Source organism: Budorcas taxicolor, chromosome 24, assembly GCF_023091745.1.
Source record: "Budorcas taxicolor isolate Tak-1 chromosome 24, Takin1.1, whole genome shotgun sequence".
Classification (NCBI taxonomy): Eukaryota; Metazoa; Chordata; class Mammalia; order Artiodactyla; family Bovidae; genus Budorcas; species Budorcas taxicolor.
The window spans coordinates 33,729,334-33,744,045 of record NC_068933.1 but is presented as its reverse complement, the minus strand read 5'-3'; the positions used below and the strand labels follow the sequence as shown (position 1 = coordinate 33,744,045).

Here is a 14,712-nt window from a genome sequence, read left to right as displayed (position 1 = left end):
TTCTCCCTTTAGGAACAAGAATGTCTATGGTATGCCTGTCTACCCACCATTTTTTATTTTCTTGATGGTCCAACTGTCACACCTGTATATGACTACTGGAAAAACCATAGCTTTGACTAGATGGACCTCTGTCAGCAAAGCGATGTCTCTGCTTTGTAATACACTGTCTAGGTTTGTCATAGCTTTCCTCCCAAGGAACAAACATCTTTTAATCTCATGACTGCAATTACCATCTGCAGTGATTTTGGAGCCAAAAAATAAAATCTGTCACTGGTAACACTTTTTTCCCTTTTATTTGCCATGAATTGATTGGACTGAATGCCATGATCTTAGTTTTTTGAATGCTGAGTTTCAAGCCAGCATTGTCACTCTCCTCCTTCACTCTCACCAAGAGGCTTAGTTTCTCTTCACTTTCTCTGATCAGACTGGTATCATCTGCATATCTGAGGTGGCTGATATTTCTCTTGGCAATCTTGATTCCAGCTTGTGATTCATTCTACCCAGGATTTCGCATTATATACTCTGCATAGAAGTTAAATAAGCAGGGTGATAATATACAGCCTTGTTGTATGCTGTTCACAGTTTTGAACCAATCGGTTGTTTCATGTCTGGTTCTAACACACATACAGGTTTCTCAGGAGGCAGGTAAGTTGGTTTGCTATTTCCATCTCTTTAACAATTTTCCACAGTTTGTTGTGATCCACACAGTCAAAGGCTTTAGTGTAGTCAATGAAGCAGAAGTAGATGTATTCCTGGCACTCTGCTTTCTCCATGATCCAACGAATGTTGACAATTTGATCTCTGGTTCTTCTGCCTCTTAGAAACCCAGCTTGCACATCTGGAATTTTCTCAATTCATATATGGCTGAAGCCTAGCTTGAAGGATTTTGAGCATAACCTTACTACTTACTACCACTTGAAATGAGCATGATGGTATGATAAGTTTAGGCTCTTATGAGGTCATTGCTTTTTCACTGGGACCTGTTGTGCACAAGAACCTGTGTGCGCCCTCTAGAGTGGAGGTTCTGTTTCCCCCAGTCCTATGGAATTACTGCAATCAAACCCCACTGGCCTTTAAAGCCAGATGCTCAGGGAGTTCCTCCTCCTGATGACAGACCCCTAAGCTGGGGACCCCCATGTAGGTGCTCATAACTTTCACTTCTGTGTAATAAGTTCTGTGATATAATTATTTTCCAGGTTGTGGGTCACCCACCCAGCGGGTATGGGATTTTATTTTATCGCTATTGCACCCCTCCAACTGTCTCACTGTGGCTTTTGCTTTGTACTTGGATGTAGGGTATCTATTTGTATGTTCCAAAATTTGTTTTCAATGGCTGTTTAGCAGTTAGTTGTGATTTTGGTGTTTTTGCAAGAGCTTATGTCTTTCTACCAAGTCATCTTGTCTCTGCCTCCTTTTTCTTTTTCCTCTGTGCTTAATCTTATTTCACTTGCTCATACAGTGCTGAGGGCAGAGGTCTTGCACCCTACACTTCAGACCTAGTGTGAAATTGCTTTGCTGACATCTCTGCTGAGTGTGTAGAAGTATTGAATAACACAGCATTGCTCATTTAAAGGTTGCTAACAGAGCATACCTTAAAAGTTCCCCATACAAGAAAAAAAAAACTCTAAGTATGCTGACAGGTGTTAGCTAGACCTACTGTAGTGACAACCTACATTGTTTTACAATGTATAAAATATCAAATCATTATGTTGTACCCCCTGAAATTAATATAATGCTACACATCACTTATATCTTAATAAAAAATATTTTGAATTGGTTATGGTGGAGAAGGAGCCAAAAAAACACATATGGAGATGAAATCTCAAATGTCTGGGTTGAGACAAGCAAGCATCTAAATCAATTACACATTTTTGCTTCCTAAATTAAAAAAAAATTTGTTTTCCCTAAAGATGGCAGTGTTCAGATAAAAATAACTACTGCTGGATTAGTTCTGGGCCCACTACAAGAACAAACATGTTTTATCTATTCATTCAATTTCTTTTTTTTTCTTTGTGTTTTTCTTTTTTATTTTTTTATATATATTTAATTTTTTTAATATAAATTTCTTGATTGCTCTACAAAACTATGAAGTTACATTTCCAGATTCATAGATTGTAACTAAAATGACTAGTGGGAGAAAAAAGTGGAAGTTTTGATAACATCTGTTGATCCCTTACAGTGAAGCAATGACTGTGTCACGTTTTAGAAAGTAAATGTGGTAGGACACATTGCCCCAGCTCTTAGGTAATTTAGTTTCCAGAAGAGAATTTCAAATAAGCTTCTGAGTTTCTATGAAAATTTTAATAAAACCATACAAAATAAAGAGATTTTTGCTATCCTGATCAAACACAAACTAGTCTTTGCTCATCTATATGCATATTTATCAAACAGAGCAAATGTAACTCTTTGCAAGTTCCATTCAGTCTATAAATTTCTTACTGAAGAAAAGAAAAAGATCTCACTTGCCAAATGTCCTGTCTACCTGGTACACAACACTGAAAGGGGTGTGATTTGTTTTTCTGTGATATGAAGGTTTTCACAATGAAAATTTCAATCACTTTTAGTTTCCTCAAAATGTGCAGAAGCATTTAACAAGATTTTTTTTGTTTGTTTTTTAACTTCACACTGCGGAAAGACATTGCTTCCTTAAACAAGTGTACAAGATGGTTGTAGACTTTGCTGGCAATAGAAGATATGTTGAAATATTTGCAGTGCAGTGGGTGTGTGTTCAGTCATGGCTGACTCTTTGCAACCCCACGGATGGTAGCCCACCAGGCTCTTCTGGCCACGGAATTCCTCAAGTGAGAATATTGAAGTGGGTCGCCATTTCCTCCTCCAGGGTATCTTCTTGACCCAGGGGTCAAATCAGGGTCTCCTGCATTGGCAAGCAGATTCTTTTACCGAACCACCTGGGAAGCCCAGTTCAGTTCAGTTCAGTTCAATTCAGTCGCTCAGTCGTGTCCGACTCTTTGCAACCTAATGAATCGCAGCATGCCAGGCCTCCCTGTCCATCACCATCTCCCGGAGTTCACTTAGACTCAAGTCCATCGAGTCCATGATGCCATCCAGCCATCTCATTCTCAGTCGTCCCCTTCTCCTCCTGCCCTCAATCCCTCCCAGCATCAGAGTCTTTTCCAATGAGTCAACTCTTTGCATGAGGTGGCCAAAGTACTGGAGCTTCAGCTTTAGCATCATTCCTTCCAAAGAAATCCCAGGGCTGATCTCCTTCAGAATGGACTGGTTGGATCTCCTTGCACTCCAAGGGACTCTCAAGAGTCTTCTCCAACACCACAGTTCAAAACCATCAATTCTTCAGCGCTCAGCCTTCTTCACAGTCCAACTTTCACATCCATACATGACCACTGGAAAAACCATAGCCTTGACTAGACGGACCTTAGCTGGCAAAGTAATGTCTCTGCTTTTCAATATGTTCTCTAGGTTGGTCATAACTTTCCTTCCAAGGAGTAAGCATCTTTTAATTTCATGGCTGCAGTCACCATCTTCAGTGATTTTGGAGCCCCAAAAAATTAAGTCTGACACTGTTTCCACTGTTTCCCCATCTATTTCCCATGAAGTGATGGGACCAGATGCCATGATCTTTGTTTTCTGAATGTTGGGCTTTAAGCCAACTTTTTCACTCTCCTCTTTCGCTTTCATCAACAGGCTTTTGAGATTCTCTTCACTTTCTGCCATAAGGCTGGTATCATCTGCATATCTGAGGTTATTGATATTTCTCCCGACAATCTTGATTCCGGCCTGTGTTTCTTCCAGTCCAGCGTTTCTCATGATGTACTCTGCATAGAAGTTAAATAAGCAGGGTGACAATATACAGCCTTGACGTACTCCTTTTCCTATTTGGAACCAGTCTGTTGTTCCATGTCCAGTTCTAACTGTTGCTTCCTGACCTGCATACAGATTTCTCAAGAGGCAGGTCAGGTGGTCTGGTAATCCCATCTCTTTCAGAATTTTCCACAGTTGATTGTGATCCATACAGTCAAAGGCTTTGGCATAGCCATGCTAAAATATTTAACTGATGTAAAATCTTATTTTTTAAAATGCTGGACAAGAAGAAAATACTTCTCTAATGTTGAAATTCATGGAGGATGAGAATAGAGAAAAAAAAGTTCTCAATGAAATGGAAATTTATATGCTGCTTTTCCAAAGCAATCTGATGATCTGTGAAGAGGCCTTCAGAATTCCAGAATAGGATGTATTGACTACACCTTGGTAGTTCTATGATTTGCACAGGTTGTGACAACAATTCATACACTTGAAAAACGACTCATACCTTTGGAAATAAAGACTGCTTCTGAACTCAAAAAATGTAACCAGCAATGGGGAAGCAAGTTAGGAAGGACTTCCTCAGTTCCTTTATTAAAACAGTAATTTATATGGAATTCAAATTAGATTTCACCAACTAAGATTACTTCTATGCTTTAAGCCATGTTCCCTGAAAAAGAAATATTTAACATCCAGTGTGCTTCGGAGTGCATAAAAATGATGGGCATTTGAGACATGGATAGCCTATGTGATTAATTTAAATATGCAAAAGAGCTGACTGACAGAGAGGTGGCCTATCATACCAAGCCTGTAGCAACAAAGTGATTGAACATTTTTGGAGAGCTGCAAAATATTAATAGTTTTTCCAAGCCTGAAAACCTGCTTTATCTAGTAAAGAAAACCCTTAGTATCCTATGCTCAACTGCTTTTGTCAAGATACTTAGCATAATGCCATTACAATGAACTGATATCGCAATTCAGTAAACGTGGGCTTGTTAAAACAAAGCTTCAAGTCAAAATGAATTTTACATTTGATTCTATTCCACTTTGCTACCACTTACAAGAAGGATACCTTAAAGGCTGCAAGCAGTTCAGAAAAGTATAACTGGAGAATAAAACAAAAAATATGTCTGACTCTATTATGGCACTGAAAGAAGCATGACAGTGTTATTTTCATTAAATATGAGGGTATCGTTAATTATTCCTGTTATATTTTTATTCTTTCTCCTTTCTAAAAATCGTACATTTATGTATTTTAAGAAAAAAGAAGATAGCCATGCAAAACTTAAATATCTAGTACAGGGTTCTTAAAAAGAGGTAAAGTAAATTGCTGTATTATAGAATACATTATATTCTCATTATAAAGTATTGTTCTTGTTCATATATTGTTACTTTTAATTGGTTTTTCTATAAACTACTGTTGATCAGCACTGTTAATTAGTTCTATTGCTGTTTCACTTAAATAATAGCAATTTACGTAACAACCTGGAGAAGGAAATGGCAATCCACCCCGGTACTCTTGCCTGGAAAATCCCATGGTTGGAGAAGCCTGATAAGCTACAGTCCATGGGGTTGCAAAGAGTCAGACACAACTGAGCAGCTTCACTTCACTTATTTAACAAAAGTACACAATACAGAATAATATCAAATTTGAAATAAACACCCATTTTTTCTACATATTTATGTGAAAATAATAATATATATAGTTTCTTGTTACATGTTAAATGATTATATTTCCTTTTTTTAGGTCTACACACAGTCTGATATATCTGTATTTTAATTGTCTAAGAAGTTACTCCCCTATGTATGCCTCCTCTTGGTATTCAAGCTGCATATAAGCCTGCCCAGGAGCTCATCATTTATTTGACCCAAAGGAAAAGGGGTAAAGGGGGACAGACATCCTCTTCTGAAATCAGGACTATTCTCCAGTTGTTCCCAGTCTCATCCAGACCTACTTGATCTCAAAACAATCCTCAGGAACCCTAGGTGTGGGGATATTCTCAAGGTAAAATTTTAAATTTTAGGTTGGAACCCCTACAATGCAAAAGAAAGGAGTGGCCTGAAAGACGACGAAGATGACTTAACACCATTTTAAACCAAGCATATGTGAGACAATCCAAAGTGAACAATCGAAATTAACTGGTCAAATTAAGTACACTGTAATTTCGACTTTTCAAATTTCCTACTACTAGGTACAATTTTTGTTAGTAAACAATATCAACGTTGATACAGGAATACAAACTTAAAACTGTCTTAGTGTTTTAAAATTTTATAAGTAAAATAAAACTCATATTTGTTGACATGAGTTGCTTTGCAATGTGGCTTGGAACCTAAATTTCATTTTCTTACATATTACCTTAGATTAACAAAGTTTTAAAGACACTAACCAGCTTTGTGCTGGTGTCCATCATCGACACTTCCAAACCCTCCTAGAAGGGGCTTGCAGTTAGGAGGCGCAAACCCTTTCAAACAATGGCAATGATTTAAATTGTTGCATACCTAGAATAATTAGAAAATAGAACAATTTTTATGTACAAAGTTGGTTTTCCATAGAGACCAATGAATAGTCTATACTTATTGAACAGAGAATTTAACTTAAATAGACAAATTCAACAAATTGTCACAAATTTTACCTTGAAAATTTCCTATACTGTAGAAAGTATATCCGGCTTCTGTTGCCAAATCATTTTTAAAAATTATTTCAACTTGCCCCATAACCAGACCAAGATATTATCAATCAACAATAACATGCCACTAATTATCATTTACTTCCTAACTTCACAGAAAAGTCTGGACACTAAATTAATGAACAAGACACTTCTAATGACCTCATTTACCAGTTCCTGCCTTTCTCTGTTAAAATAAGATCATTTTGGTTAAATGGTAAACACAGTACCTATAGCATATCCAGCCCACATATTTACCGATCATTTTACATGTCCAGAATCATCTTAAATGTTTCTACATCTTCTCTAATATTAAACAGTTTGGCAAGATTTCTCAAGAAAGTAAGATTGAAGCTGTAAGTTATAGACTGTTAAATCACACCAAGCAGCATGAAGATGATAAAAAATTACTCAGAAGATTTCTTTAAATCTCCAAACTGTTGACTGAATTGTTCAAAGCATGTTACTTAAAATGAAAACTGAAATTACTTACTCCTTTTGAATTACAATCAACATCATTACTGCATTGTGTAGTATTTATTTGGAATCTAACCTCTCTACAGGAAAAGTTCAAACAATACTAAAACAAAGCAAAGAAATTGAAAAACAAATTCAGTCAAACCAACAAATTAGACTGCACATATAGATAATACATGAGAAAAAATTCAAGGTTTCATATTACCAAGAATTGGCATAAAAACTCAAAACATAAAGTTATAATTGTGACAGCATTGAAATAAATATGAAATAAACTTATGTGCCTTCATACTGTAAAAGTATAGTCATGTAAGAAGTTGAAATTTTTATTTTCTTGCCATCTAGCACCAGCAGTCCTCTTAGAAAGAAAAATATCCAGAAAAATAATTTGGTTAGTCCTTTGAGTTCAGTCACTATGTGAGGAGCATTTTAAAAATATCCAGGCCTGGGCTGTACCCGACACCATTATATCAAGATAACTGTGGGCAGACTTTAGATGATTGCCAGGAGCAGTTAGGGCTGAGAAATGTCGCATGGGAGGTGGAGATAATAGAATCACGTGTATGAGGAGCAAATGAGGCACGTTACTATTGCAGGTGGGGAAAAAAATGAGGAGAAAAGCAAGGATAACAGGAAATTATATGAGGTAATACAATGATGAGAGACTCTCATGAGAGAGATGGCTAAATGGCCTTCTAAGAAAAGGAATGTTTAACGTGTACATTTATATTGCCCTAATTTATGGCGTTAAATTATGTGACCTTTTCCAATTACTCAAAATTTTTCAATAAAATCAATACTTTACAAAAGATTTTTGTTTTTGGCTGAGTTTTGCTTTTTGATCATAATAACAACAGAGGAGACAGAAAAAAGGGGGATCAGAACTCAGAAACAGAGATTGGAGCCAATGTCATTTAGATTTCAAGGGGAGAGAGACCTCAGATCTTGTACGTATCTGTATGTTTTCAAATAAGCAAGATGTGACAGATACAATGATATTATCAAAAAGTATTAGGAGAGGGTGGGATGATTTGGGAAAATGGCTCTGAAACATGTATAATATCATATAAGAAATGAATCGCCAGTCTAGGTTCGATGCAGGATACAGGATGCTTGGGGCTGGTGCACTGGGATGACCCAGAGGGATGCTTTGGGAAAGAGGTGGGAGGGGGGACCAGGATTGGGAACACGTGTACACCCGAGGCCGATTCATGTTGATGTATGGCAAAACCAATACAATATTGTAAAGTACAAAATAAATAAATAAACAATAATTTTTAAAAAGTAAATTTGAATTTACTAGAGACTAGAGACTCTCTTTCAAAAATATGTACATTAATTTTCTAGTGTAGCTCTTAGAATTAATAATTTCTAAGATAAATTAGAACATTAACTGTTGTTGGATATATTGCTTATAGAATATTAGAACTTTCTGAAAACATTCTATAATTATAGAAGTATATTATTGTTATAGATATAAAACATTATATTATTGTTAATGCTGTTTGCTTATTCTTATGTACAGCATACATGATAACTATATGTATTGTATTATAGCAGAATATAATACTGAACTAATATTATTCAATTAAAACATTCATCTACCAATCAGAAAAAAAATCAAGAGTTGATCATAATAAGTTAAAAATCAATATAAATTTATATATTCTACAGAAACAATAGACACAATTTAAGAAAGTTTTTCCAAAAACGATCCATCAGTTCAGTTCAGTGCAGTCACTCAGTCATGTCTGACTCTTTGCGACCCCATGAATTGCAGCACGCCAGGCCTCCCCGTCCATCAACAACTCCCAGACTTTACCCAAACTCATGTCCATCGAGTCGGTGATGCCATCCAGCCATCTCAGCCTCTGTTGTCACCTTCTCCTCTTGCTCCCAATCCCTCCAGGCATCAGGGTTTTTTCCAATGAGTCAACTCTTCGCATGAGGTGGCCAAAGTACTGGAATTTCACCTTTAGCATCATTCCTTCAAAAGAACACCCAGGACTGATCTCCTTCAGAATGGACTGGTTGGATCTCCTTGCAGTCCAAGGGACTCTCAAAGAGTTCTCAAACACCACAGTTCAAGGGCATCAATTCTTCAGCGCTCAGCTTTCTTCATAGTCCAACTCTCACATCCATACATGACAACTGGAAAAATCATAGCCTTGACTAGATGGACCTTTGTTGGCAAAGTAATGTCTCTGCTTGTGAATATGCCATCTAGGTTGGTCATAACTTTCCTTCCAAGGAGTAAGTGTCTTTTAATTTCATGGCTGCAATCACCATCTGCAGTGATTCTGGAGCCCAAAAAATAAAGTCTGACACTGTTTCCACTGATTCCCCATCTATTTCCCATGAAGTGATGGGACCAGATGCCATGATCTTACTTTTCTGAATGTTGAGCTTTAAGCCAATTTTTTCACTCTCCACTTTCACTTTCATCGAGAGGCTTTTGAGATTCTCTTCACTTTCTGCCAAAAGGGTGGTGTCATCTGCATATCTGAGGTTATTGATATTTCTCCAGGCACTCTTGATTCAAGCCCAGCACTTCTCATGATGTACACTGCATATAAGTTAAATAAGCAGGGTGACAGTGTACAGCCTTGACATACTCTTTTTCCTATTTGGAAGCAGTCGGTTGTTCCATGTCCAATTCTAACTGTTGCTTCCTGACCTACATATAGGTTTCTCAAGAGGCAGGTCAGGTGGTCTGGTATTCCCATCTCTTTCAGAATTTTCCACAGTTGATTGTGATCCACACAGTCAAAGGCTTTGGCATAGTCAATAAAGCAGAAATAGATGTTTTTCTGGAACTCTCTTGCTTTTTCCATGATCCAGCGGATATTGGCAATTTGATCTCTGGTTCCTCTGCCTTGAAATCCCTTAGAAGAAATGGAGTAGCCATCATGGTCAACAAGAGTCCAAAATGCAGGACTTGGATGCAATCTCAAAAACGACAGAATGATCTCTGTTTGTCTCCAAGACAAACCATTCAATATCACAGTTATCCAAGTCTATGCCCCAACCAGTAATGCTGAAGAAGCTGAAGTTAAACGATTCTATGAAGACCTACAAGACCTTTTAGAACTAACACCGAAAAAAGATGTCCTTTTCATTATAGAGGACTGGAATGTAAAAGTAGGAAGTCAAGAAACACCTGGAGTAACAGACAAATTTGGCCTTGGAATGCGGAATGAAGCAGGGCAAAAGCTAATGGAGTTTTGCCAAGAGAATGCACTGGTCATAGCAAACACCCTCTTCCAACAACACAAGAGAGGACTCTACACATGGACATCACCAGATGGTCAACACCGAAATCAGACTAATTATATTCTTTGCAGCCAAAGATAGAGAAGCTCAATACAGTCAACAAAAACAAGACCAGGAGCTGACTGTGGCTCAGATCATGACCTCCTTATTGCCAAATTCAGACTTAAATTGAAGAAAGTAGGAAAAACCGCTAGACCATTCAGGCATGACCTAAATCAAATCTCTTATGATTATACAGTGGAAGTGAGAAATAGATTTAAGGGCCTAGATCTGATAGACAGAGTGCCTGAAGAACTATGGACAGAGGTTCGTGACATTGTACAGGAGACAGGGATCAAGACCATCCCCATGGAAAAGAAATGCAAAAAAGCAAAATGGCTGTCTGGGGAGGCCTTACAAATAGCTGTGAAAAGAAGAGAAGTGAAAAGCAAAGGAGAAAAGGAAAGATATAAGCATCTGAATGCAGAGTTCCAAAGAATAGCAAGGAGAGATAAGAAAGCCTTCTTCAGCGATCAATGCAAAGAAATAGAGGAAAAGAACAGAATGGGAAAGACTAGAGATCTCTTCAAGAAAATTAGAGATACCAAGGGAACACTTCATGCAAAGATGGGCATAATAAAGGATAGAAATGGTATGGACCTAACAGAAGCATAAGACATTAAGAAGAGATGGCAGGAATACACAGAAGAACTGTACAAAAAAGATCTTCACAACCCAGATAATAATGATGGTATGTTCACTCACCTAGAGACAGACATCCTGGAATGTGAAGTCAAGTGGGCCTTAGAAAGCATCACTAAAAAAGCATCACAACAAAGCTAGTTGAGGTGATGGAATTCCAGTTGAGTTATTTCAAATACTGGAAGATGATGCTGTGAAAGTGCTGCACTCAATATGCCAACAAATTTGGAAAACTCAGCAGTCATCACAGGACTGGAAAATGTCAGTTTTCATTCCAATCCCAAAGAAAGGCAATGCCAAAGAATGCTCAAACTACTGCACAATCGCACTCAACTCACACACTAGATAAGTAATGCTCAAAATTCTCCAAGCCAGGCTTCAGCAATACATGAACAGTGAATTTCCAGATGTTCAAGCTGGTTTTAGAAAAGGCAGAGGAACCAGAGATCAAACAATCCATCAGACAATAATTTTGATCAAATAATATGTTACTCAATCCAAACTAGTATTTACATGAGATCTTCAAAAGCTATTTAAATATTTACTCCCTACAGTGCTTACAAAAACACTTGCTTATACATTGCACAACATAAAAAAATGATCTGTATAAAATTTACTTAAAAGTAATGTTGCTGTTTAAAAGAGGTATGGAGATCATTAAAAACTAATATTGGTGCAATATTGCTTAATAAACCTGTGAAAATTGTCCACAATTTGTAAACAGAGACAATGGGAGAACTACACTCACCCCAATGTCATTTTTGAACATTCATTAAAGGAAACACAAAGATTATTTAATTATTTAAGGGAATGCATTTTCCATAACTTGCTAGTCACTACTGATAAGAGCCTAGATTTTGTTAAGTTACATGATAACAGATTTTGTCTGGCAAATATATAAATGATTTTTGTCTGACTGAACAGATAACCCCCAAATTATGGTTTGACTGCTCTATAGGGCATTAGCAGATTTTACTTTAAACCTAGCAGTTGTATTTCAACAGTCTTTTGCCTAATGGCTCTAAATATGTAGGCCTTTAAACACTCTTCGAACTACCTTTCACAGTTTGTTCTTTCATTACTGTGTTTGATGGGTGCTCAAATTTATATTTGTATAAAAGCTATGTTTTCACATTTCTGAAAGTCTTCAAGCCCCAAATGAAGTACCTAAGTGGACATATTTGCCATACTCAAATTTCTTTGCCCAACAAAAGTTCCCTTTAAGCTATGTAAGTATGGACATGTATTTTCTTATATGCACATGCCTTGTAGGATAATTTACAAGTGGCATCAAAGATTTACTTTGGCTCACTCTCCATTTCTCTTGAGTTTTCTTTTCCTTCTCAGTTTTGTTTTGAGTTGTTTTGATATCATTTCTGATTCTTAACCAGTCAGTAAGTCTGCCCATGATATATGCTGTGCTGTGCTTAGTTGCTCAGTCCCGTCTGACACTTTGTGATCCCATGGACCGTAGCCCTCCAAGCTCCTCTGTCCATGGGGATTCTCCAGGCAAGAATACTGGAGTGCATTGCCATGCCCTCTTCCAGGGGACCTTCCCATCCCAGGGATCGAACCCAGGTCTCCTGCATTGCAGGCAGATTTTTTACCATCTTAGCCACCAGGGAAGCCAATGAATACTGGAGTGGGCAGCCTATCCCTCCTCCAGGGGATCTTCCCGACCCAGGAATCAAATTGGGGTCTCCTGCATTGCAGGCGAATTCTTTACCAGCTGAGCTACCAGGGAAGCCCACCCATGATATATACATGTATATATATATATTTGTGAATATATAAATATTTGAATATTTGTGAATATATAAATATATGTGAATGTTTGCATATATGCATATACATGTGTATATACATGTGCATACACATACAATTTTGCTTGTTTTACATATTATAGAATGGCTATACCTTTGGGTTGTGTAAATTGTTCATTTTTGCCACTTTAAAAAGAAAATGAGTGCGACTGTAAGGAACCATATAATGTGTGTATAAGTTTTTAGGCTGCTAACTAGCTTCTGTATGAGAGGTAGTAATTAATTATCTACCTCTCATTTCTTTCTGAAATACACCTTAACTGCGTTAAAATTATAATTATACAGTTGGGACATATTAGTAGCAATAATGGCAGAAGACAACCATCTCAGGGTAATGGGTTGTGTAATTGCTTTTCAAAAGACAAACTAGCTTTATCCTGATGTTATATCTGATTATTTCAGAATATAAAAGAAGACAGTCAAAGTCAAGGTTTAAATGAATACAGAATATTATATTTTGTGCAAAGTAACCTTTATTTTGTTTATAGTATCTGTAATAAAAAAAATAATGAGTCTGAAAAATCTTAGTAATAACTGTTCAGTTTTGGTGGGATCAATCATAAGATAATTTTAGAATGTGCCTGTGAATAATGTAGAGCCTGACAGAGAATGAGATGGTTGGATGGCATCACCAACTCAATGGACATGGGTTTGAGTAGACTCCGGCAGCTGGTGATAGACAGGGAGGCCTGGCGTGCTGCGGTTCATGGGGTCACAAAGACTCGGACACGACTGAGTGACTGAACTGAACTGAACTGAATACTGTATTGATGTAAAATTATAATTTGGATTTTTAAGAACTGTATACCTAGAAGTTGGTTGTGAAGTATTTTATTTGCTCTTAATAGAGGTCATCGTCATCGTGAAGTCACTCAGTCGTGTCCAACTCTTTGTGACCCCATGGACTGGAGCCCACCAGGCTCCTCCATCCATGGAATTTTCTAGGAATAGAGGTAGTACAAAGCTTTTCTTTACTTTCTATAATTCACCTAGATGAGAGAGATTCAGTAGTTCACCAAAATAATTTTCTGGCTTTGTATCATGTAAATGGTTATTTTTAAAACTTCTCCATATGTTTGAAAGAGCTAAAGTTCTGTATAATTTTACTACATTCACCTATTAATATGGAAGCTCTTGCATTGTCACTTTGGTTAACAGGGAGCTAAGCAAATTTTACTATATACCAATAATCCTTTTTAATTAAGTGACCATACCACCTTGGGCAACTGTGGTGATTTTTATCTTACCAGTTCTGAGTCTAAAGTCAAAAAAATTGGGGGGTCATTTTTTTAATACCTAAAACTATTTTTAAATTTCTGAGATTGCAAACAGAAAGTAACGGATTTGACCTCTTCTCTCATAAATAAAAGAATGCTAAAAATAATTAAATTTGTTTGATATTCTCCATAATTTATTTATTTTTGGAAGATATTAAATTTTTAATGAAAATGCATCACACTGTAAGGGCTTTTCACAAAACAACAAAAACTATTGTTCCTAACTGCAATTGAGAAGAATTTTATATCTTTACTTTTTAATTCATTTCAAAATTTAAGTATAGCTAATTTACAATGTTGCCTTAGCTTCAGGTGTATAACAAAGTAATTCAGATGTGTATATATATATATATATATATATATTCTTTTTCCTCCGGTGTAGGAAATGACAACCCACTTCAGTATTCTTGCCTGGAAAATCCCATGAATAGAGGAGCCTGGTGGGATGCAGTCCATGGGGACACAAAGAGTCGAACAAGATTGAGCACACACACAATGATGATTCTTCTTCAGATTCTTTTCTATTATATGTTATTGCAACACACTGAATATAGATCCCTGTGCTATACAGTAGATTGTTGTCATATACCTATTTTATACATAGTAGTGTATATCTTTGGAGAAGGCAGTGGCACCCAACTCCAGTACTCTTGCCTGGAAAATCCCATGGAAGGAGGAGCCTGGTGGTCGGCAGTCCATGGGGTTGCTGAGAGTTGGACACGATTCAGTGACTTC

General features: G+C 37.0%; 1 protein-coding gene across 1 annotated transcript in view; it reads right to left on the bottom strand.

The window, feature by feature from the left end:
* Positions 1-14,712, bottom strand: part of LOC128068266 (disintegrin and metalloproteinase domain-containing protein 5-like) — a 123,442-nt gene that overhangs the window by 20,776 nt on the left and 87,954 nt on the right. Inside the window, exons 18-19 of the mRNA XM_052661390.1 lie at positions 6,940-7,026; positions 6,168-6,279 (exon numbers count right to left, since the gene is read on the bottom strand). Of these exons, the coding sequence (XP_052517350.1) occupies positions 6,168-6,279; positions 6,940-7,026 (199 nt within the window). The remainder of the gene's footprint in view (positions 1-6,167; positions 6,280-6,939; positions 7,027-14,712) is intronic.